This window comes from Schistocerca gregaria, chromosome 6 (assembly GCF_023897955.1).
Source record: "Schistocerca gregaria isolate iqSchGreg1 chromosome 6, iqSchGreg1.2, whole genome shotgun sequence".
NCBI classification, from domain to species: domain Eukaryota; kingdom Metazoa; phylum Arthropoda; class Insecta; order Orthoptera; family Acrididae; genus Schistocerca; species Schistocerca gregaria.
The window spans coordinates 42,286,120-42,312,694 of record NC_064925.1 but is presented as its reverse complement, the minus strand read 5'-3'; the positions used below and the strand labels follow the sequence as shown (position 1 = coordinate 42,312,694).

General features: G+C 37.9%; 1 protein-coding gene across 2 annotated transcripts in view; it reads right to left on the bottom strand.

Moving 5' to 3' along the window:
- Positions 1 to 26,575, bottom strand: part of LOC126278676 (uncharacterized) — a 251,338-nt gene that overhangs the window by 55,257 nt on the left and 169,506 nt on the right. For both annotated transcript variants that reach the window (XM_049978916.1, XM_049978917.1), the window contains exons 8-10: positions 24,907 to 25,029; positions 6,549 to 6,765; positions 1,274 to 1,430 (exon numbers count right to left, since the gene is read on the bottom strand). In XM_049978916.1, the coding sequence (XP_049834873.1) occupies positions 1,274 to 1,430; positions 6,549 to 6,765; positions 24,907 to 25,029 (497 nt within the window). The remainder of the gene's footprint in view (positions 1 to 1,273; positions 1,431 to 6,548; positions 6,766 to 24,906; positions 25,030 to 26,575) is intronic.

Sequence of the window (26,575 nt, the reverse complement as noted above, 5' to 3'; positions counted from 1 at the left end):
AAAGGTTGACACCAGGAGGGTTATGGGAACATAGGATGAATTGTACGGAAAGTGCCCACCTGCGCAATTCAGAAAAGCTGGTGTTGGTAGGAAGGATCCATATGGCACAGGCAATAATATTGTCATTATTCCATCCTGAATTTTCCATTGTTCAATAGGTAGGACATCTACACCTAGCACAGCTGATGCCAAGTTATTCATACTCAGTGAATTTATTTTGATCTAATTTTGAATGGCTGTCAATTGATATGAGTGTAAACATTACACGCTGAGGAGGGTGCAAAATGATAACTTCATAGGTCTCAATTCCCCACTGTCTTCTTCTCATTGGTGCAGGGATACAAGGTTAGGCTGTGAGCAGTCACTGATAAATCTAGTAGACAATGATATAGGGATGTCAACAGTATGACATACTGAAGACTGGGTTGGTCCATGAAGCATGCATGGGCAACCTAATGGTAAGGTGACTGCTATTGATAAGCAGGAAATCCATCTTCGTGTCCCAGACTGGCACAAATTTTCCCATGTCACCAATAGGTAGGATATCTGTACTTAATGCAGCTGATGTTAAGTCATTCCCATTCAGCAAATTTATTTTGACACAAATAAAAGAGTTGTTGGAGTGCTGCACTGATGTGTCAAGCTAGCACCCACTTTCGGCACTTCCTAGTTCTTTGAGAGATGGCTAGATGCACACTTCCACAAACTTTGTCATAACCAAATGTTTCATGAATTACATGAGGCACAGTTCCATTCTGAATTTTCACATCAGCAACAGACTCCATATTGTGATCTGACAGAGCTGGCAAGCGATACACTCACAGTTGAAACTGTCACAGCAGTAATGACAACACAGACATGTTCAAGCCAAAGTAAGACTTTAATGTATCACTATTTAGCACTGATATGTTGCAAAATATAAGACACTGCTTTCTGCAATGTTATCCATTCTACAACAAATTTCTGAAGCAGGCTCACTTTTGGTGTGTGGGACATCTGGTTAACAACCCTTTGGTTTGAAACAATCCATCTGTTCCTTAACTTGTGCAATTGGGGAAGTTCCATGTTGTTACTACCATACTGAACATAACTAGATACAGTAAATCAAAAGTACAGTACTGTTTTACTCCTTATAACAATTTGTACATGCACTTTCTACATAATGAATAATGCATCTGCAACCGTCATTGAACTTGTTGTTACATATTAACAAATAAAAAAAACAAACACCTAATATTTTAGAAGTAGTAGTATTGAACATCACGCTGCTAACCTGTGAATTATTTCAGCAGCCATGTGTACCTCATATGGATTACAGATCAGGGCCTCATGCATCATCTCACCTGCTCCAGCAAATGGTGAAACTATTAGAACTCCTGGAGGCTCATTAATCTGACAAGCAACAAACTCCTTGGCGACAAGGTTCATTCCTGGAATGAAATAATATTTAATTAGGTCACATTAGATGGAAATTTTAAAATGGCAGAAGCTCATTACACGTTAAACTTCAACAATGTCACACAACCTCCCAGTTCATTGCATAACTTTTCTTCCAGTAGAATCCTTGAGTATTAAAAAATAAATGGTAAAGAATGCAAAGAATATCATAATTATGATACATAAATACGTACAACAATCATAAATCACGAAGAATATTAAAAGTTAATTTTGTGCACATCTGCAATTTGTCTAATACATTTGTTGGATTCACATCAGATTACATTAACCGAGGGTACTGAGCCTATAAAAAGGATATTATGGATGTTCACAGGCTTCTTTCACTGAGGAGAAAGAGTAACAGCAATGCTAAAATAAATGCAGGCAAACACAACTTTCTCGCTCACCAGTGCAAAGATAGTTTCTATGGCCACTGTTGCCTACAGACATTTTCCTGCACTGTAACATCTTGATCCACTGGAAATTTAATTAGATTACATTATATAAGAGGCGCTCAAAAAGAAACAAGCCAACATTGTCATCCACACGAGTGCATGAAAGGTTGTACTGAAGTTGTTCTTTGACCAATATGGCCCCCTTCTGATTCACTTCCTGCAGCATGGGACAACAGTGAATGCACAGCATTACTCACAAACCTTGACCATCCTTTGCCAAGTGATCAAATCAAAATGACCAGGCAGTCTCACCCGTGGGGTCATTCTGCTTTACGAAATGCAAAGCCTCATACAGCCAGCACAGTCACGGCACTCCTGCAGGAATTCAAATGGCAGGTTCTCAGCCACCCTCCATACAATCCGGGCCTCTTTCCCTGTGATTGCGCCAGTTTTGGTCCCCTTAAAAAGGCCCTGAGGAGCAAACGATTGTCCCAACAGATCTATAGCAGGGAGATCGTCCACGATGTAGAATATGTTAATTGTTATTTGACAGGAGCTGCAACATCTGTCAGCAATACTCAGAAGCCAGCTGCAACATATACACACTGACAATTTCAGCAGCAGTGGGAAACGTGCTACTTCACAAGTAGAGAACAAGAGGAAAATTCCTAGAAAACAAATAAAAGTTTGTCTGTAAAGTGGTCGGAACAAATGTCTCAGCCTATATAATCATTTCTCTGATGGTGTTCACATCCAGACTGGAATCAGTGATCATAATCAAGTTCTAGCAACAACAGGGAGCAAGGTACAAACACCTAGAAAAGTACACAACAAATTCCAGATGTTCAATAAAATGGAGAAGGATGAGGTTAGCCCATTTCTCAGAGAGGAGTTAGAATCATTTGGTTCGGGCTGTGAACATGCAGAGAAAGTATGGCTCTAGTCTGAACAGTTGTCCAAGCTCTAGAAAAACAAGTACGTACAAGAATAATTGAAGATAGTGCAGAATGCCTTTGATATGCAGACAATTTCAGAAAACTTGTTAAGGAACAAGTATCCACACTAGCCTACAAACAAAGAACAAATCTTTATATTGCAGATGTTAAATGAAATGAATCGGCTACCAGCTCGAATAACTTCTGTAGCAAAATATATATAATCACAAGACCTATACCTCAACCTCAAGAGATTTTTAGTTTGTTTTAGGGCTGTCAGTGGCATGAAAATTGGTTCCAAGACACTCGGGTACGAAAGAGGAGTTAAAATAAAAAATGGAAAAATAAAAGATGAAATGTTGAATTCTTTCTTCAAATGTATCTCAAGGAAGTCTTTAGTGTCTTAAACTGGCAAAATGAAGGAGGGATATGAGTTTGTAGACCATATGTGAACCACATGACAACATAAATAACACTGTATGAATGCAAAAAATGGAATGAGTGAAGGTAACAACTCACGGTACACACTGATCAGCCGGAACATTATGATGACCAACCTATCAATACAAACCCATCCAGGCGATAGCAGTGTCACCTGGTGAAGAATGAATTTTGGTATGGGGAGGCACACTATATATGAGTTTGGCCGAGGGCACATTGTGATGGCCTCGAGGCTCAGCATGGAGCACTTTGGAAACTGCACGACTTGTCGAGTGTTCCAGGAGTGCTGTGGTGAGTGTCTTCAACCCATGGCGAAATCAAGGTGAAACTACATCCAGACATCAGAGGGTTGTCTAGCCACCCTTCACTGCAGAATTTGGATGCCTTAGGCTGGACAGGTGGTGAATTGTGTGGGAACTAACATCAGACTTTAATGCTGAAGTGTGTCTGAACACACAGAGCACCAAACAATCCTAATGATGGGCCTTCACAGGTGACGACTTATGCACGTGCCAACGTTAACTCCACAACATCGACAACTACAAATGAAATGGGCATGTGACCATTGGCAATGGACATTGGCATAGTGACAGAGCATTACAATGTCTGACAAATCCCAATACTTTCTTCATCATGCCAATGGGAGGGCGTGAGTCTGTCACCTCCTTGACACCAGTACTGCAGGACGGAGACAAGCTGTCAGTGGCTCCCTCATACTCTAGGGAACATACACATGGGCATCCATGGGTATAGTGGGGATTGTGCAAAGCACCACGGTGGTCAAGGAGTATTGTACACTGGTTGCAGATCACATACATTCTTTCATGACTATCATGTTGCATTTTTCAAGATAATGCACCATGTCATAAGGTCAGGAGTGTGATGGAGTGGTTTGAGAAACGCAGTTCCAATTGATGTGCTGCCCCCCCTCCCCCTCCCCAACTTGCCAAATGTGAACCCAGTCAAATACATTGGGGGCGTAACTGAACATGGCATCAGAGTTCATTGTCCCTCTCCCTGGAATTTACAGGAATTAGTTGATTTGTGTGTGCAGATTTGGTGCCAACTCCCTCCAGTGGCCTACCATGGCCTCACTGCTTTAATGCCACGATGTGTCGCTACTGTTATCTATGCCAAAAGTGGACGGACATACCAGCTATTAAGTAGGTGGTCATAATGTTCTGGCTAATCAGTGTAGTTGAAGAACAGGACAGTTGACAATCACATAAACAAGATTTGAAATGTTGCTAAATTTCAGGTCATGCCCATATATGGTGAGTTGTTACCTTCCCTCCTTTCATTATTTATATCTGAATAGCCTTAGTTTCACTGTAACATGTATGGGAGCACGTGCAGTTACACCTTTTATCTTCTAATACTCTTATGACACACACACACACACACACACACACACACACACAGGAAAAGGAGTAATGAACATACACTCAAAACTATACAATGGATATACCCAATACACACACAACTGACAAACTGGGAATGATGATAAATTGAAAGCTATAGCTGGAGGAATTGCTCATATTAAAAGCAGGAAGTAACATGACCAATGGAATGACCATTGCAAATGGAAAATCAAACAAACCTAATGCCTGAGGAATCGAACACAGATATAATTCATTCACTGCACAAAAAAAGGGGTTAAAGGTCACATTTGAATAACATCCCTACTTGTGTGAATAACTTTTATCCAAAGTTATTCACACAAGTATTCAGAAAAAGCTTGGCAATCATAAGATGAATATGAAACATCAAACAGCTTGAAACATAAAAACTTATCAATGTAACTAAAATTTCATTCAAGAAAACTAAATCAAGAGTTTCATTTAAAGATGAATTGTTGGAACAATTTTCATTCTCAACCGGTCTTTGACAGGGGGATGGACCCCAACCTCTTTGGCTTAATTCCACACTTCACCCAGTCCTGTGAGAATGAAATTCTGGTGAAACATCAAGATTGGTGCAAATAGAAAACTTTACTGCCTCGTATTTGCAGACATTCTTGCACTACTGGAAAATAATTTGAAAGAAGCTACATTCAAAACTGAACAACTAGAAAACATAATGGTAAATGTGGGACTACAAATTACATGGGTTAGGTAGATAAGCCACACAAAAATTATGTTATGCAGCTTTTAAATATAAAAACATACTTTTATTCACGACTGTTCATTATCAAAGTTAGCAAAGACTCATCAGGTTACAGCAACAATAACACTGAGGGCCAGGGAGGTTGTGTGTGCTTAGTGAAGGTTTCATGGCACAAACACAAAATACATCACTGCCAGTGTATACAGACCAGGTGATAGAATTTTACTCCTCCTAGCATCAGTTTATCTCAGACTGTTGGAGCAACGAAACAAACTAAGCCTTGAAAAGACACAGCAATGGTAGGCAATGAAATTCTCATAACTCCATTTTGTTAAATTCTTCAAGTGAAACAAAAGTGGTTTCTTATAAAATAAAGTAGTACAGAATGATGCTACATGTGTTAACTGTACAGTAGAAGGCTAGTTATTGACGGATTAGTGAAATCCGTCCACTTTCATATCTCTCCTTGATTATGGAATTACTGGTTACTGGAATTATGAGTTTTCACAGCTAGGTAGAGTTAAGAGGTTTTCATTGCCTACCATCGCACAGGTTATTCGTGTTTTGAAGAAGCCTTCTCAAGAACATGTATATAGTTATAGGCCTATATGGCTAGCATCAGTCTACGGTAAAATTAAGGAACACATTTTATGTTTGTACATTATGATCTTCTTGAAAATTGAAACTCTGCTCCATAAAAATCAACACAAATTCAGAAACAGTGGTCTTGTGAAATTCAATTCCCCTGCTTGTCCAGGTGGCAATAAATAGCAGTTCCCAGGTAATACCATGCACCTTGACTGGCAGACAATGTTTGACAGTTCCCACCATCAGTTACTGAATAAAATATGAGCTGGAGCAGTGCCAGACCAACTTTACAATTAGAGAGACTTTATTGAAAATATAGAGATTAATTGTGTCAAAGTAGCTGAGACTGTGTCCCAAGGGAGTGTTGTAAGCCCATTATCATTCACAACAGGTACAACAAGCCTAGTAAACATCAGAAGTACTGTGAGGATGTTTGCAGATTATGCTGTCATATACATGAAAAACACAACACCAGAAAACTATGTCTTGGCATTTAATGATACAAAAGCAATGGATACAACTTCCAGAATGTGCACTGAGCATCATTCCCAATATGCATACCAAGTCAGTGAAATTAAAATATTCAGCAGCTTCTGGCAGTCTGATTTCATCTGAGATCAACAAGGGAATTGAAAGTCAACCATACCATCTCGAAGAGGTGTAACAAGAGCGACAGCAGCATCTCGATAGAAGGCAGCCAGCTCATCTTGCCCCACTTGGCCATAAATGTATCGAATCGGAGACCAGTTGTAAGTTGTGAAACGACCATTTATGCGCCCCACCATTTGGTCCATCTCTTCTTTTAGATCTTGATATTCTTTCACATCTGTTCTTGATGGAACTGATATCTGAAGAAGTGTAACCTGTTGGCAGTAAAAACACTGAGGTATTGTAATAACCCAATCTTAGTCATTAATAATTGCTTATTCATTAAGAAGTATACCAGCACTACTATTTAAGCAGTACTCTCATCGTTTTGGGTCAGAACGAATTAAGTTCAAAACACAACTGATGTGCAGCCACATAGAAAACAATCACAGAAATTCAGATATAAAACTCTTGTAGAACCTGTTGTAAATCATTCATTTAAAATAAAGGCTGCAATAAGCAATGTGTGCTCTCCTGGCAGATTAATTTATTGGTACTGAATGTGGAGCACCAGTAACAAATTAAGTGTGTTAAGATTATATTTGATATACGGTTCATTCCACAAACCATAACAGGAAAGAATATAACACATATTGATATGCTAACACATTTTCTAGATAGCCGAAGTAAAATGGTACAGAATAAGCAAAAAATTATAAACGAATATGTACTAAAGTACCTAAGTTATTTTAATGGCATTCACATCAAAGAGTCACCAAAAGAAAACAACCATGATCATCAAAAGAGATCACATTACTGTAATGAAGATGCGCAAAACCTATAAATTGCAAGGGGCAAATAATACACAAATTAATTGCTAAGGAATTCGGTAGGGAACAAGGAAATTGTCATAAACACCTCCTCGAGGCTCCTCTTAAACTGCATGTCATAAGTAAAGAGGACACTTTTCCAAACCAAAATAAGTGAGAATTTCACTATTAAAACAGCCATTTTCAAAAATAAACATTTTCTCCTCCAGAGAGATGAAATAACTTCTACATCTTGTTAGGACTTATATCTTTTATGTTGTTATCCAGATATACTTGAAACATTTCGGCGACATTTTTCTAATGAACAATGTAGCCTAACAACACAAAACATTTTTGTAAAATGCAACCCTCATTGGAGAAGATCATATTTGTCAGAAAATAATTCTGGGACAAGGAACACTACACAACAATAGCTACCTGGGTATGTATAACAATCAATTATTGACAAAATTATTGGACCGTCCTCAACAGTCAGTCTTTCCTTCTCGCCCCGTACGGAAAGTCTCCCCTGTCCTGCAGTTCTGGTCGACTTTCCGAAAATCTACCCCTTTTCCTAAACCTCCCTACATCTTTTCCTTCACCCTTCTTCCTTCCCCTTCAACCCTTCTGCCTGAAGAAGGAGCCACTGACTCTGAATGCTTGCCAATTACAACAGTCTTTTTCGTGTGTATTTTGCTGCTGCTTAGTGAGAAGGTTTTTTCCCTATATACAGGATTTGGTGCATGGACTTTCTTATTTGAAACTCTCAGCTCACGGCAGCTGTTACTCATTGTTGCATGGGTTTCAGTGCAATAAAATATGTGAGACTTGATTTTGTTTAAGGTTAGTTTAGTAGTGATCATGCAATGGGGAAGAGAGAGCGTGTGTTCGTCGTTGCGGACTACTCTTTGAATAGATGTTCAGTCATCAGAACTCAGTGTGCAGTCAGGAAACAGTTCAACATTGTGCCTGGAGGTTGTGTTCCTTATGAGAAATCAATTATCATGTGTGTAGACACGTTTATGGATACTGGAAGTGTGCAGAAAAAGAAACCAGGATCTTCAAGAACCACTAGAGTACCTGAAAACATTGAGAGGCGATTTTGAATTCCGCCAAGCGATCTGCACACAAACATGCAGATGCCCTTGCAACTTCTGAACACACGGTAAGACGAATTCTTCATAAGGAGTTGAAATTTCATCCGTATAAAGTGTCAGTGGTGCACATACTTCATCCATGTGATTCTGTTTCACAAAACAATGTGTGTAAAGCCTTAATCAATGAGCTGCCTCATGATACCTTAATATTCTTCGGCGATGAGGCACATTTTCATTTGTCTGGCTGAGTAAATAAACAAAATATGTGGTATTGGGGGGTTTGAACCCCCAAGAGCTTCATGAGCAGCCCCTGCATACAGAACGTGTGACTGTTTGGTGTGCACTACTTAAGTTGGCATTATTGGCCCATGGTTTTTCAAAGAGAATGATAAGGCAGTGACAGTCACTTCTGAGCATTATGTTCAGTTGACTGAACAGTTTTTTCTTCCAGAAATTGACGAAATGGATGTGGATGATGTCTAGTTCCAACAAGGTGGCACCACAGCTTGCATGGCACAAACATCGATGGCCATGTTGCGCGAACACTTCACCGAACATCTGATCTCTTTGAGGGATGATCTCCAGTAACCAGCATGAGCCCCAGATTTAGCGGTATGACTTTTTCTTATGGGACTATCTGAAATCCTTGGTTTATACCAATTGCCCGCAGACCCTGGCTGGGCTACAGAACAATATTCGTGTTGCTATTGCCACCGTCAACAACAGAGATTTATTGAAAAAAGTGGACTGAAATTTCCGATTTCGAGTCTCCAAATGCTTTGAGCAGAACAGAGACCACCTTCAAGATATTATTTTCAAAACATAATGGAACAAAACTTTAGATGTTACTCTTTGTAAAGAAAAAAAATTAAATTGATGTCTCTAAGGGTATTGGACTTGTGACTTTTTTTTAAAAAAAATAAGGAAGTTCTCATGCTGCACCCTGTACTTAGCTGGATATGAGAACATATTTTCTCGTGACAACATCTTTGTATAAAACATTCTCAGTCTCCCTGCTGTATTTAATTTGAGTAAAAGCTTGAGCTTTCTATGATAATCACCTTTGTCTTTTTGCAGGAGCAATTGATTGTCATAACTGCTACTGTGATGGCCTTATATGACCTGTGACTGGTCAAATAATGTGACTGTGATGTCATGCTGCCAGAGATCTTAGGGAATATCTGTGATCCCCATGGCACCATCCCTCTCACCGCAGTCATCAGAACTCAGTGAATTTCTCTGTAATCTTTCAATGCTAGGAGCCTGATTTCATGCACCATAAAACTTATGGTCATTATCTCAGTTAGAGTTATTTTCGCACATTCTGATCACAAAATCACCATGGAAAATGCATTGAACTTGTATATGGGTCACACCCTCCAGCTCAGGACAGGATTCAGCAGAAGCAACTTGATGTTGCTGGTACCTTATGCCATCAGAAATTTGTTGTTGTTGTTGTTGTTGTTGTTGTTGTCGGTGGTGGTGGTGGTGGTGGTGGTGGTGGTGGTGGTGGTGGTGGTGGTGGTGGTCTTCAGTCTGAGGACTGGTCTCCACGCTAGTCTGTTCTGTACAACTATCTTCATCTCTCCGTAGCTACTATGCCCAACATCCATCTCAACCTGTTTACCATATTCAAGTCTTGCACTCCCTCTACAATTGTTACTGTTACATGTCCCTCTATTACCAAAGTGACAGTTACTTCATACCCTAGAATGTGTTCTCTCAACCAATCCCTTCTTTTAGATAAATCATTCCATGAATTGCTTTTCTCACCAGATTGATTACAGACCTCATTATTTGTTACTCAATGTACACGTCTAGTCTTCTGTAGCATCACATTTCATAACCTTCTGTTCTCTTCTTCACTACTACACAAGGCTACACTACGTTCAGACAAGACTTCCCTGCATTAAATTTACATTTAATGTTAACAAATTATTCTTCAGAAATGCTTTTCTTGCTATTTGTCAGTCTGGATTTTATACCTTCTCTGCCTAGGTCATGATCAGTTATTTTGTTTCTCAAATAAAAAAAGTAATTCACTATTTATAGTGTTTCATTTCCTAATCTAATTCCCTCAGCATTGCCTCTCTTACCTGAGTTAAATGCCATAATTTTTTTTAACTTTTGTTGAAATTCACCTTTTCAAGATAATAACCATTTTGCTCAACTGCTCTTCCAAGTCTTTTACCGTATCTGACAGAATTACAATGGCACTGTCATATCTCTTAAGTTTTCATTTATTCTCCCTAAACTCTAATTACCTTTCCAAATTCACCTGTTTCCTTCACTGCTTAACAGATGTACTGATTGTCTAATATAACAACAAAAACAATCAATTATTGACAAACTCTATCCAATTAAATAACAGAGGTACAGACTGAATAAATCAGGGATAGGTTACAACTCTGTCTCACTCCCACCTCACCTAATGCTACTCTTCTATGTTCTTTGACACTTATAACTGTTGTCTTCTTTTTTTACAAACTACATATAACCTTTCGCTCCCTGTAATTGATCCCTGCTACATTTGGAGTTTCAAAGAATGTATTTCCAGTCAACATTATCAAAAGTTCCTCTAAATCTAAATAATTTGTGTCAATATTTTGCAAACATGAGTTACTAGTTGCCAGTCACAATATACTGGGGATTCTGAGTCACAGCAGGCACAACAAAAAGACTGTCTGATAGTAAGCTTTCGGCCAACAAGGTCTTCATCGGAAATATACAACATACACACTCACATAAATGCAACTCCGGTTGGCCTCAGGAGCCCAAGACTGGTCAAGTGTGCATGAGTTGCTTTTGCATGACTGTGTATGTAGTCTATTGCGGGCCGACAGCTTTTTTCTAGACAATCTTTTCGTTGTATCTGTCTGCGACTCAGCTTGCTGAGTAGCAACTATCCTTTTCATAATGCGGTCGCATTCCATCTTGGATTTTCCATTGTTTGCTAAACTAATAGACTGATAAGGTTAACACCTGTCAGCATCTGCCTCCTTTCTCATTAGAATTATTACATTCTTCTTGTACTCTGAGGATATTACACCAGTCTCACATATCTTGCACACCAGGCAGAATAGTTTTTGTCATGGTTGGTTCTCCCAAGGATCTCAATAGTTCTGAGGGAATATTGTCTACTATCACAGTCCTCCTACTATCTCATTATCATCTGCTTCCTCTTTTTCTTCTATAATGCTGTCTTGAAATTAGTTTTCCTTGTGTAGCCCTTCTATATATTCCTTCCACCTTTCAGCCTTTCCTTCTTTGTTTAATACTAGCTTTTCATCTCAGCCCTTAATACACACACAGGTGCTTCTCTTTTCTCCAAAGGTTTATTTAATTTTCCTACAAGTAGCATTTATCTTTCCACTAGTCATGCATGCTTCTACTGTCTTTCATTTGTCCTCTAGCCTTTCCTGCTCAGCCATTTTGCTCTTTCTGTCAATATCAGTAATGCAGATTATGATAGCTGATTTGAAAATTTTGTAGCAATTAAGTTAAGCAACAAATTTTAGAAAGTTATACAGACAAAGACAAAATGGAAATTATTTCATTACAACAGTGGTACAAACAGCACAATATGTTGCAGGTGTGAAGAAAGCAAAAGAAAAGAAAACTTCACAAGAAACAAGGCAGTGTTAAATAGACGACAAAAGCTTCAAGTAAATGTTAATACGAACATGATATACACATTATTTGCAAATGCCTTTGACAAGATGTGAGAAAACACAATGAAAATTTTGTAAGAATAAGAAATTTCAAACTTAAGTTGTATAGGCACCCCATTTTACATTTAAGATGGCAAATGACACAAAAACATAGACCAAGCTGAATAAGTTTTTCATGATTTCTTTAACTGTTTGTATACCCAAGAGACGACACAAAAGCACAGATAGTTAATAATGAAAGACATTCTGACAATATCATAATGCCAACGTAGGCAGAAGAGATGTGTAATGCCCTTTGGGTATTAGAAAAGGAAGGTGCTGGGGTGTGATAGTGCTGAACTCAAATAATTAAAGATTGAGCAAAAATTGCACTTCCTGGTTTGTGTTTTCCTAGTTAACTGACACAAATGCTGGGATGATTCATTAATTAAGGTCACACCCAACCACCTGTTCTATCCTCACAGATTACCTGTCCCGTCCTCATAAAGCAAAGAATGTATGCTTAATGTAATTGGATACATAAGAAATTTACTCAACAAGCAGCGGCAGAAGAACACACATATAAATGGTATTATGTATGCAAGCTTTCGGAGACTGTGACTCGTCCTTCTGGCAGAAGAGTTGAAAGGGAAGGAAGAGGGGTGAAAGAAAATGACCAGTGAGGTTTAGGAAAAGAGGTAGCTTGGATAAGCCACCCAGAATGCTTTGTCAAGGGAAACTTACTGGACCGGAAGAAAAGGAAAGACTGATTGTTGGGGACTGACTGGAACTTCAATATGTGTGCTTTCCTGCTGCTGTTTAGTGAGTAGATTTTTTATCCATCCAATTATGGTTTCAAAAACTGATTATTTTCACTGATACATTATGTATGCTGTATTCATCTGTGTCTCTCTACAATTTTTACTTTCCACACCTCCCTCTAATACTAAATTGGTGATCCCTTGATGGCTCAGAATGTGGACTACCAACCAATCCCTTCTTTCAGACAGGTTGTGCAACACACTCCTCCCCAATTCCATTCAGTACCTCCTGAATAGTTATGTGATCTACCCATCTAATCTTCAGCATTCTTCTGTAGCACCACATTTCAAAAGCTTCTATTCTCTTCTTGTCTAAACTGTTTATTGTCCATGTTTCGCTTCCATACATTGCTACACTCCATACAAATACTTTTAGAAAGGAGTTCCTGACACTTAAACCTATACTTGATGTTAACAAATTTCTCTTCCTCAGAAATGCTTTCCTTGCCAGAGCCAGTCTGCATTTTATACCCTCTCTACTTTGACCATCATCAGTTATTTTGCTTCCCAAATCTCAGAACTCACCTACTACTCCTGACCTAATCCCCTAAGAATCACCTGATTTAATTTGACTAAATTCCATTATCCTCATTTTGCTTTTGTTGATGTTCATCTTATATCCTCCTTTCAAGACACTATCCACTCCATTCAACTGCTTTTACAGGTTCTTTGCTGTCTCTAACAGAATTTCAATGTCACTCTTGCACACCTCATAGTTTCTATTTCTTCCCCATGGATTTTAATTCCTACTCAATTTTTTTTTCTTTTGTTTCCTTTACTGCTTGCTCAATACACAGACTGAATAACATCAGGGATAGGCTACAAGCCTGTCTCACTCCCTTCTCAACCACTGCTTCCCTTTCGTGTCCCTCGACTCTTAGAACTGCCATCTGATTTCTGTAAAAATTGTAGGTTTGCCTTTCCTTAATCCGTCTTCTAGGATAGGCTGTACCCGGGGCCTTTTTGACTTAGGTCTTTCAGTGCTCTGTCAAATTCTTCACCCAGTATCACAACTCCCGTTTCATCTTCATCTACGTCTTCTTCCATTTATTTTGTTTTACTTCTCCAAAAGCTCACCTTGACAGTTATCAATGGTACATGAATAAATCAGGGAACGAATTATGCCAAAGAATGATTTATCAGTTTGAAGAGGAGAAGCTGAATTATTTTTTTGCAGGAAGTAGTTACTTTGATTTTCAACCAACCCAACTGTCACAGCACTCTCCTACTGCACTTCATATGATGTTTCACAGCACTTGCTTTTGGTGATTACGCATTACATTTTTCTAAAGGTTTGACAAGATCTCTATTATTGGATAATATCATACTTATGTTATTACTATTATTAAATGGAAGCCCATATTTGCACAATTCTAAATTTTTAGAATAAATCTATGAAGTTTTGCCTATATGTGTGGCAGTGCAATTTTACGTCTTTCTTTATGTGTAGATTGTTAACAATCAGGACAGTTGTAGGCACTGGTGCAGATGATACATCTGGGCATAAATCTCTTTAATAGTCAAATTTGGATACTGGAACAGATATGAGGCAGTCATCATGGAATGGTAAGCTGTGAATTTGTAACACACAGTGATTCCATAAAACTTTTTGTAGAACACTATAAAATGTCTTTTTTCATTTGTAATTATCACCAGGTTCTGCCAAACGACAGAGAATCCAGTTAGGGCTATTGGGGGTGCTATATCATTCCCAATGTACACAGTGGCTAGGTGTGAAAGACTTCACAAAAATGTCCTCAGCTGGTCTTAAGATTTTTTTCTGACACGAGACTTGGTTTGAGCAATTGAAAAAAAATCAAATCCCACCAAAGTCATACTGCATACTCCTTAGAACTGACTGGGTGATCCCTTTCATAAACAGAAGGTAGGCCACAACAGCTCTATGGTGTTCAAACCAACCTACTGCTTGATAACTGCTTTCTTATTTTTTTTCTGATTATCAGTTGATTTCAAGATATCCAGTTGTATTAATCAGACACTCTTCAAATAATTTATAGAAATTAAGATTTATAGAATGTCCCAGTAACTGCACGCACCTGATGTATACGTTTGCACCAGAATAAAGAATTGCGCTTTGTACCAAAAAAAGATATGCTGAGTCCCCATACAACAATAATTGTATGTTTTGTATTGAGATTATTTACATCACAGATCATTTGAGACTGACTATTAACAGTAAATAGCATCAAAAACTTGTATATTGTTGTGCAACTGCAAGAATTCTATGGTCTTTGATGAAACTTCAGTGAGAAATTCCGCAACAAAACCCCAATTATGCTCGTAATGCTCAATTTTGGTGAATAAATGCCTGACTGACATAAGGTACATTGCTCCAGAAGATTATCTCGTAGGGCAGCAGGTGGTGAAAGCACGCACAGAGTTCAATTTTATGTTGAAGTCAAGTCGATGAGATATAATTATACATAAAAAGATGATTTCATAGTTTATCAAAGTGTAGATTCAAGTTTAATTTGTTGACCATCTAAATACTATGCACGAACAGCAACAATCATTTCAGAAACTGCAGCAATCCAAGTGGGGTGCCATGTACTACAATTTCTCAATTGCCCAAATAAAATTTTAATATCTACCTAGTTCAAATCCTCAGTAAGGGAGATGTTAAAGGACAACTTTTCCTGTTTAACGTTGTTGAAATCTTATTTGTAAAACCAAATGTGTGGTTCTTTGTATGGAACCCATTTAACAAGTCAGACTGAAAAGTTTTTAACAAGTTATTGTCAGGAAAGTCGAAGAGTAATTTAATTCGGGTTAATTTTTCAAAAAATCTTTGAAGCGGTATAAATTAGAAGACTTGGAGAAATGCATGGCAAACACTGTGCTGTCTTACAATATATTTATTCACTACTGGTTTCAATCAAGGATTGTCTTCACAGTGGATAAATATTGTGACAACTTCAAATGTCATACATGCTACTTAACCAGATAAGATGCCATAGCTGACTTGCAAACAGCAGAAAAAGATACTTCACACCATAATACCAGCTTAAGCAAACAGGAAACATTGAAAAATGAAGCCAGGTGACAGCAGTAAGTGCACAGCACCCTTTCTTAGGCACAATAACCAAATCTGAGCAATGGTGCTGTGTGCTAATTACTGTCACATGGTTTCATTTTTCAATGTTAAATAGCATGTATGACATGTGAAGCTGTCACAATAATTTTCCACTGTGAAGATGATCAATGATTAAAATCAGTTGTGAATAAATATACTGCAAGACAGCACAGTGTTTACCACACATTTCTCAAAGTATACCTATGCTACTGACAGTCATCAGAAAAAATTTTTTTGATCCAATTAGAAGAAACATCTTTTGATATTTGGGTTCAATTAAAAAGGAGGCAGCAAAGATTAAAATAACTACAATAAATACCAAAGGAAACCACCAAGTAAAACATGAGAGCATAATTTGGATAGTTAAGCGGTAAGATGGGCACTCTCCAGATGAGAGACAATTTTCATGCTGTGACATTGCCTCATCAAAAGAAAATTATGGGTTTTCAATGAGCTAATGATTGTTGAAACTAGTGTCTGTCAGTAACACAAGACTATTCTTTGCATATGTTTTCCATTGTTTATCCTTAGTTCATATGTCTTCTAACACACACAATGAGAATCAATTGAAATTTAAGGCCAATAAATCCCTTCAGTCTCATATTTTCTCTTTTCATATCTTTCAGCTTGGTAACAAAAGAGTTTAGTTTTGCTTTTGCTCTTTCCCTTGACTTTATATTTTGTGTATATTTCAATTTTTCAATGCTGTAATAACAAATGAAACTGCAGTAACTGATTTAAACAAATGTGAATTAAAGTGGTCTCTGATGCAAGATTTTAACCATCATTTCTTCCCACTTCAGCGCATACATACTCTCTCCTACCTTAACATGCATCTAGGATTTCTAATCTAGAATATGATGTCAGTAGTCCAGTTTTGACAGTTCTTTCTGTAATTCTGTTTTACACATTCTAAGGGAATAACTATTCACAATTCTTTTGGCAATATTGTTCTTTTTTATATAAAATTACTTGAACAGGAAGTTTTATTACTATTATTTGGCCTTTGTGGCCAGTATAACCACCGGATCAAAAATGACTGCCAATGGCAATTGCACTATGACATCCTGTCCTTCATGGGAGCATTGCTTGGACACACATTGATTGGATGTGGGTTTATAATATCAGTATTTAAGTCCCCACAAAACATTGTCAGTACCTTGTCAGACCATTTGTTAGTGGTTAAAAATATCTACTTGGTGGACTGTGTACAGTTAGTGAGACCAGCCTTATGTTTCCAATCTCACAAGTGTTGCACAGTGTTCAAAGAATTGTTTGACATGATAATGTCTCAGATATAGGGCTTGGGATTTGAGTTTATGAATCTTTTACATTTCTTAACTAGTTCTATAACAAAATGTTCACTTCTAACTGCTCAACTTCTGCAGCTGACAAAATATTTCCTGATAAACACATTTAACATTTCATTTACTTGTACTGATGGTAGATACATTTCACTGCAAGTGTTCACGAACTGTACCTATTTCCTATGATGCGCTGTATTCGGATGTTCGACGCAATTTTCTTCCTAATGTTTTATAACATGCAGTGGGAAAGATTGTTTTAGGGCCTGCACAGCGATCTCTTGAAATTTTGACTTCAACTACAGGTACTTTAAACTCCTACTATTTCTAACACATTGCCTTTACAACGTCAAGAAAAATAGTCGTTACTGCATGGTAACAGATAAATGGTTCAGAGTTATCTGATGGCAAAAGCAGCTCAGTTTTAGTTTTTCAAAGCAAACAAAGCTGGAGAATTTATGTATCTACCTCCACAGCGAATGATGGTGACTTCTGCTTGAATCACACCTGAGTGTGATCATGTCACCTTCCACGATACATCATTCAAGATCTGCAGTTACACGTTTTACAGTGCTTGTCACACAAACTGAGGTGTGAAGTCAAGGGGGACTGCACTTAGATGGTGGATGCCTGTTGCAATATCCTTCCTGTACCAAGCTCCTCATCTCTGAGTAGCATTTACACTCCATGTTCTTAACTAACTGTGGGATATATTCCAATCTCCTTCACGTCTCCTACAAATTTTGCCTTCTATGACTTGCTCTAGCACAGTGGAAACTATTCTGTGTTGTCTTGAAAAATATCCTATCATTCTGTCCCATCTTCTGGTTAGTTTTTTCCATACATTTCTATTTCTGCCAACTCTGCGAAGGACATTATCATTTCCTGTCTTGGCAGTCCACTTTGTTCTCAGTGCTCTTGTGCAACGGCACATTTAACACTTTGACTCTCATCTTTTCCCACAGTCCACTGCTCACTTTCATACCATTTATAGATTTTCAGAAATTTCTTCCATATATTAAAGAGGGTGTGTGTGTGTGTGTGTGTAAAACCACTGAAGAATATCAGAAGGCATTGTCCTCATATTAATGAATTTAGAATAAAAAAGAAGGGCATTGTAGATGAAGGGTTTTGTTATGATAGTTGTTACTGGAAAACAGAAAAATGAAATGTGTTTTATGCCAACAAAACAAGTTAGATTAGGTGTGAAAATGGTGTACCTGGAAACGAAAAGCTGAAACCGGCAAGTCGTTGTGGGACGTAGTAAAAGTAAAAAAAGCAGTACACATTTCATGGCTATTTACCATTCACCCTTATGGGAGGAGTTATAATAGTGTTAGAAAGTCAACTTTCTTTGCCACTTCAATGACAAATGCATGTGAATTATATAGGGAGACAGCAGCAAACACAATGCTAATAAAAGCCTTAATGGTAAAAATTATAAAACATAATGGGGCATGTGCAATGAACAAAAATTACTACAGGAATATAGGTGCTGTGAAAGATTACTACAATTTCAGTCCAGTAACAAGAAACAATCAGTACCTCAGTCTGACTATTGCAAGATAGAAAGACAACAGAAATAGGGAAGCAAAAGAGAGAGGCCTGGGGTGTATAGAAGATTGTTAAAAACTTGTGGAATGTCTAACTATGAACGCTGAGAAGAAGATACACATTGTGAAACCTCAAACAAATGGTTGTGCTCAAATTGCATGTCACAAACACATTAACTGATACATATCTACATCCCTAACCTACCCGCCTACTCACTACCTGTTACCTTATGTGCACGATCTTTTACTTCATTTTGTACATAATTTCTTTACTCCTCATAACAACTACCCTGTTTCCATTCTTACTATGAGATATTTAAGCTGAGACAGGCAAAGTTCTCATTGCACCTAGAGGTCACATTTTACATTGTGAAGCCATGTTTGGTCTGACAGCTTCCGACTGCTTTCTTAGTATTGGTCTGTAGAGAATACGTATTATACAATATTGGAATAAAATAAATTATCTTAAACCTTTCTCAAAAACTGTTTATGATGATTTGGCTATGCACTGAATCATCCCTCTTTATGTGAACAAGCAACATGTGACCCACAGCCATATTACAAACACTCCATCTAAAGAGACGTGTGCCTAAAGGGAATGGAGCAAGTGGCCACTGACGTGTGAGGGAATGCTGTGGCTGGCAGTGGTCTCGTAGCGGATGACATCAAATTTTGTATGAACAGTGACATAAACACAGCTGTGAACAATCCAGACAGAGCAGAAGAGTCATGCAATCATGAACAGTCACTCCTGAGACTGTCAGCGCCGAAATATTGTATCAGACTGCTCAACAATAAGATTCCATTCTGATAACAGTGATTGTATACCCTGCCACTTAAACTACAGGGAAGAATATCTGACATTCAGTGCCACTGACTCTATAAAGTGTGAACTGACCTCAACAATTATTGATTGCTACTAGTCATTGAAACTAGATCATAACATCATTCCATAATCGCTTGAATTGTTCACTTTCTAAATAAAATATTTTGATTCTGTACAGATGGCTATCTTGAGATGGTTTCCAGCATGAACAGTTCAGTTCCATACATAATGTGTCTATATTTAACACTCTTATGAGACAAAATTGTTGGCTTTCCTGACTCAGGTTTCAACTAAATGCAATACATTTTGAGAAGCAATGACTTTCCCAAATAGCAAAGAAAAAAGCCAAGGTAGGTTTATTACTCATTGTACTCAGGTTTGTGCCATGCATTTTCACAATGCACCATTAAAAATAGTTTGTGTGCAATATGTTAACACTGAGAGCTGCATCAAACCAGTCTCAGGACTGAAGACCACAACAACAACAACAACAACAACAACAACAACATGTTAACACTATTGTTTAAATGAAATATTCATGCCCCTTTAACAGTTTGTTACAGACAGTATTTTGGGAGGCGAGTATTGGCCGATAGTCTATAGTAATTTCCTATGATTTGTGTCCTTCCTTATCTAAGGTTTGCAGAAAGTTTTTATTCTCTTCAGCACCTGTGTGCATATCCTCTGTTTCTCCTGGTGGTGAAATTTTAGAAAAAAGTTATCCATTTAATGTTATAAATTAAAACTGTGTACCAGGCTGAGACTCAAACTCAGATAAATGTTGGACAAAATCCACATGTAGCTGTCTCATTACTCCATAATCTCACACCCATATTTTTTAAACTTTTAATACATAGAGCATTATTGAAATGTGGAGACTTTTAATTATAAGATCTACTATAATTTTGAATTAATATACCTTGTGAAGACAATCATTTTAGTAGGCACACTGTTGATGCATGTATTAATTGGCCAACTATTATTATTTATCCAAAATGGCAGTGCAGGCTGAGTGAACAAAAAAACGAACATGGTAGTTTTAAACCAAGTTTAACAAACGGGAGGCCTCAGGTGGAGGGATACAAACTGTAGAGAAAGATACTGCCTAGTTTATCTACCTGAATGTGCCCTGGGAAGAGTGACAGTACCCTGTGTCCAGAAATAGGGCTGCAGGTTTCAAATTTTTGACATGTCCGCATTTTCCTGGAAAACAAACTGTTTCCTGAGTTGCAAAAGATCAACTCCACTCTAATAGATTTTGGGCATATTGTCAAGTGTGGAAAATAAAGTTTAGAAAGGATTGTACAAGCAATAACACCCCAAGGAAGCTATATAAGGTCCCACCCACATTGCGGGACCAGGAGAAGGAAATTAGTCCAAGAGCTGGCAGTCTAAGGAACAACACTGTTTCTGCATTCATATTACTAGCTTTCCACATCCACAATTGCTCGAGAGTCCGATGGCTACGCTCAAGAGTCCTCAATCGCATATTTATGTGGGTACTCTCTGGCCAAAGGTTACCTTTTGTTTCACAGAGCTTTCACCTAATTCCATGAAACAAAACTCTGATGAGAGAATATACTGATGAAGGAACAGGAAATATTTTCTTGAGAACTACTATGGCGTAATCATTCCTCCTGATAACCTTTGTATCAGTAATTGACTGCCCATCATTCACTATGATGGCCTCTAATATGGATCTATATTTGAAAAGGCAAATTAGAGTGACTGCAGTAATATTATTTCAATGGAAGATTAGTCAAAACAAATAAATGAGCGTTTACGTAACATATCACGTTCTATTACATTACTCCACTCTTTGTATCACATCTTTTGACATCTTTTAGTACCAGTATAAGTGACTGTAGTTATATTTTTCCATTGGTGCACTGTAAGTGAAAACGAGCAAGCTCAGAGCAGTGCAACATGTAGTAATGGTCATATTGTTTCTTTTCAGCTTGTCATTGATGCAGTAGCAGTCTTAACATTGTTTACCATGCAACAATAATCATGCAAGCACACTACTAAATCTCAATGAGAATCAGTTTGTCAAGTGTTAAAATAAGTGTATTTAAAGAGAAATTGCAACTCTTCAAATAGACCAGGTCTATTTGTTGTCATTTTATGACACATTTCTGTCATGTGCTCCCCACCTATTTCTTCTAAATAGTTGGAGATGATATTCAGTATTAATTCGCAAGATGTCTTATCACATCCACCACATACAGAATTGCAATTTTTAGCAATTGTTTGACATTTTGAATCTCCTCCAATAATGAGTGTGATTGGGGAACATTTGTACTAGTGAACAGTTTTGTGTGTGTGTGTGTGTGTGTGTGTGTGTGTGTGTGTGTGTGTGTAGCATTTCACGACATTCATATGATGGTTGAATACATTTTCATTTTTGTGGTTTTCAATGCTTTATAATAAAAAAAAATTGGCATACGATGGTGAATTTTCTTCATGAATTACTTTTGGTAACAATATTTTTCCAAGCTATGGTGTTGACACCAGAAAAAGTGTTTCTTTCTTTGAATGTATTCACAGCATGAGAACGTAACAAGGATAAGCACATGCACATTGAATACATCTTAATGAAAACGAGGAGCAAAGTTTTAATCTCTTTTCTATAAAAACTTTAATTCTCCCCCCCCCCCCCCTTTTCCCTTTCTCAGAGTATGTGTTTCATAACATGCACTTTCTACATACTGTTTCTGGAGATATCTTTTTAAAAGAAAATGTTTGTAGCTTAATAGACCATGTTTTATAGCAACTTTTGTAGAGATCTACAATTTTCACTTTAAATGTTTAGAAAAGCATGCTATTATGAGAGTGAAAAAAATGACTACCTCTACACAAAAGTAGAGATGCTGGGGAAAGAAAAGTAGCTTATTTATGAAGTAAATGTCTGTGTGGTTTCAATGCAGTCCTTTTCAGTAACTTACAGATGTATAGGCTAGTTGTGCGCACCAGAAAAATAAACTGTCTGCCAATTATTTATAATTTTTGTTACATCTCAAACAAGTTTCGACACCGTTATTTTAACCTCAGTGGGTGTTCTTTACCAAATTTTTCCCCTAAAATATGTTTCTACAAAGAAACAGTACTATGAGAAGATAAGTTGCTACGCACCGTATAGCGGAGATGCTGAGTTGCAGATAGTCACAACAAAAAGACTTTCATGATTAAAGCTTCGGCCAATGGCCTCCATCAACAATACACACACACACACACACACACACACACACACACACACACACACACACACACACACACAAATGCAAGTAACGTGTGTGTGTGGGGGGGGGGGGGGGGGGGTGTTGACAAAGATCAATGGCCGAAACCTTTAACTGTGAAAGTCTTTTTGTTGTGCCTATGTGTGACTTAGCTACATGGTGAGTAGCAACTTTCCTTCTCAAAATATTGTTACATTCCATCCTGGATTTTCCATTGTTTGATTTCTACAAAGAAAAATACACGCACAGTGCCATTTTGGGAAACATATTTACATAATAAAAGAAGGAGCACTTACTCAGGGCAACAGATGCATTGAAATATGTTCAAGGGCACACCTCTCACAAAATACCTCTTTATGTAAGCCAGCACATGCATGCCCATACACACAAGCACGCACGCACGCACGCACGCATGCACACACACACACACACACACACACACACACACACACAAATCAATAGTGGCCTTCCCTGAGAATCAAATTCTCCAACTGCACAATTAGAAAAGAAAACACATTTTAGGGGTTACAAACATTTTTTTATTAAATCATTATCTTACTGGCTTGTTTTACATTCATTTCATAGCATGAAAGGAAAGTAGAAAATAAGATACACTAGATAAAAAAACATTAGAATGGCATGACTAATTCATATCTCACTATTTCCTACATAAAATCATGCATTACAGAGTATTTGAGCACAGACCATCTATCGCATTTTGAAGAACTTAATACAGGATGGATGGTAATCAGAAAATCTGCATACACTTTAGGGCTTAGAGTAAGGATACATATTAGAAATGGGAAGCTTGTAAAGAGCAAAATTGGGATACACATGAAGTATGAAGCAGATTAGAAGGGTCAGTACACAGATCCTTTCATGTTAGCTGTGATGATGATGATGATGAAGATGATGATGACTCTGTTGAAAGAATACTTATCATTATGTACCTCCCAGTGCTTTTGCATGCATTAGTACATAGGTGCAAAGGACAGACAATGGAACTATATCACTTAAACTCATGTGATAAGAAAACTTCTTCAGTATTTTTCCATGCTTACTTTTTTTATATTTGATGTATGTATCTGATCTACTTCTTATTTTTAAAGTAATAAATGTAACAGACAGCGAGAACGCACTGAAAAACACAGCATTCAGCACCTACAGCTGAAATGTAGGACTGAAAAGTTATTATCAAGGGCATATGAGCACATCTGAGACTGCATTATTTTAATGTGCCGATAGAGGTCTGTCTATGCAATATAAAATCATTTTCATTTTGTTTATAGGCTCCAAACACACAGTCATGAAAATTTCTGATAATTTTGACACTTCTCTTCTCTTTGCATTTTATCAGCATCTGATTGTTTATGTAGGCTGCTGCATATTGTCTTTTCCCTAGCTTTATCATTTTCATGAAGTTTGGCAACTTCTTTCAGCTGGCACTCTACCTAAAATCAATACCCTCACTAACTAGTTTGTCAACCAATCTGTATTAGTGCAGTAAGCTGTAACCAACACAAAATAGACTTTGGAATGGCAGATAGATATACTTTCAAAACCATGTGAACAGGTGCATCACAGATAAACTAAAACAATGTTGTCAGCTTGTGTTCTACTCCTGTATGACAATGCTTCCTATCACAGCAGATATGTTTGACCTCAGTTGTCTGTCTGAAACTGTGTCTTCCAAATCTTGTAACCACCACTTTACTTTCAAACTGGTTTTAACTACAGGTAATAATGATAATGACATATTTGACACTGAAATATGGTTACCGGTCTATGACAAAATATTTTACTTACTTAAAATTGCAATATTTGAAAGGGAAGTGGGGGGGGGGCAGATACTGCAGAAGAGGGTGGGGTTCATTACAATGTGGCTTTCTATCTGTAAGAATGGTAGAAATTATCCAGTAACATTACTGGAACTAGGCCACAGCATTAACTTTCTGCACATTTCTCTTAAATCAAGGAAATTTGTATGTGATATGATTATATGCATGCCATTCATAATTTGTCTTACCTTCTCAATATGTACTGGATATTTTTCCAGTAGTAACTCAAATGCTTTCAGCCTGTGCACAAGGCCTTTTGTGTAATCAAGACGATCTACTCCCAAAACAAATTTCTGGTTTGTAGGTAATACCTAGAACACACAAAAAACCTGTAAAAATTTTAGTCACTTGGTACAACATTTCACTGCTACAACTGTTCATATGTATCAGCAATGCAATAATCCCTCAAAGCAAGTAACAAATCAGAAGTTAGGAAAAACATTCTCTTCCATAAATTAAGGAATCTATGGAACTTACAAGAAAATCTTGTATTGTCATGGCACCAAATAGACTAAACTGCAGTGGGGAAACACAGGAAATATGTGGCAAACTTATGTTATACAAGTTTGATGCACAGTAGCAGGAGCCACAAAAAACAGCATGGGACAGCTGGCACACCTGGATGGAACTACCCATACACAAATCTGTGGTAGACAGAAGGCTGCCACATTCGTCACAAAGTGTGTCACGATTTCTACATCTCTTGTAGCATCAGTTCGAGGTTGTAGGGAATATTGTACAATGGAAAAGGGGGAGGGTGGGGGTCAGCATTACAGGTAAGGTTGGAGTGTGTGTTCCAATCTGGCACCAGAACCATCATTTTGCTTCAAGTGTCCAAATATGTTCGCACAGCACCCACTGTGCCCTGGAAGAGACCTTACGAAAACCTCCGGGTGTTACATCTCCTCTGAGACCATATCATCAACTCTACGAGATGACTCTATTGATCTGGCAACCCAGCAGGTGGTACATTATCATCAATGACTTCACACATCTTGGTGAAAGTCTTGTCCAGCCCACTAGGAAAGGAGCCAGGAAAAGAGGGACAGTTTTCTGACTGTGAATGAGTCACAGCTTAACCTGGAGAGCTATTCCCATATTCTACTCATCTGTCACACCTTACAAATTACAAGCCTGCCAATACTGAGCAAAGCGACCAATGTTATGGTGCCAATGTTTCTGCCAGTGAAGCACAGTGTACATCACTCATTTCCCAGGGATACCGCAATGACTGGAGCCTATAAGGCTGACAGCTAACAATGATATTGGATCTTGTTTTCCATCTGATGGATGATAATACCCACTCATGAAGAGATGCCCTGGTGGGCAACTGCCTTCAATATGAATACTTCACTTGCTTAGAGTGGCCAGCTGGCTCCACAGACTTACATGTGACTGAACCTGAGGAAGGAAGGAAAACAGGTTCAATGACCCACTGACTGTGATATGATAACAGAAGGAACAGTAGCACACATAGTATAAGGATGGAAAAGGAAACTGGTCACATCTTTTCTCAAGAAACAGCCTCAGTGTTGGCCCAGTGTAGTTTAGGGACAGCATGAAAAAACACAAATATGGATGGCCTGATTGATATCTGAATTACTGTTCTCTTGAATGCAAGTAAGATGTTTTATACACTATGACACACCGTTCAATGGATCAATTGGCATGGGCCACAGTAGGCTAAAAGACTGCAGCTACCCCACCACCTATTTTAACACCAGATGCCACTTATCACTAAAAGGGAAACATTATCACTAGCTACACTGGATGGCTCAGTCCAAATTATGGGAAGCCAATTTGCACAACCTATGCTGCCATACAATGATATCAGCCCTGCTATAGCATTCTGTATGC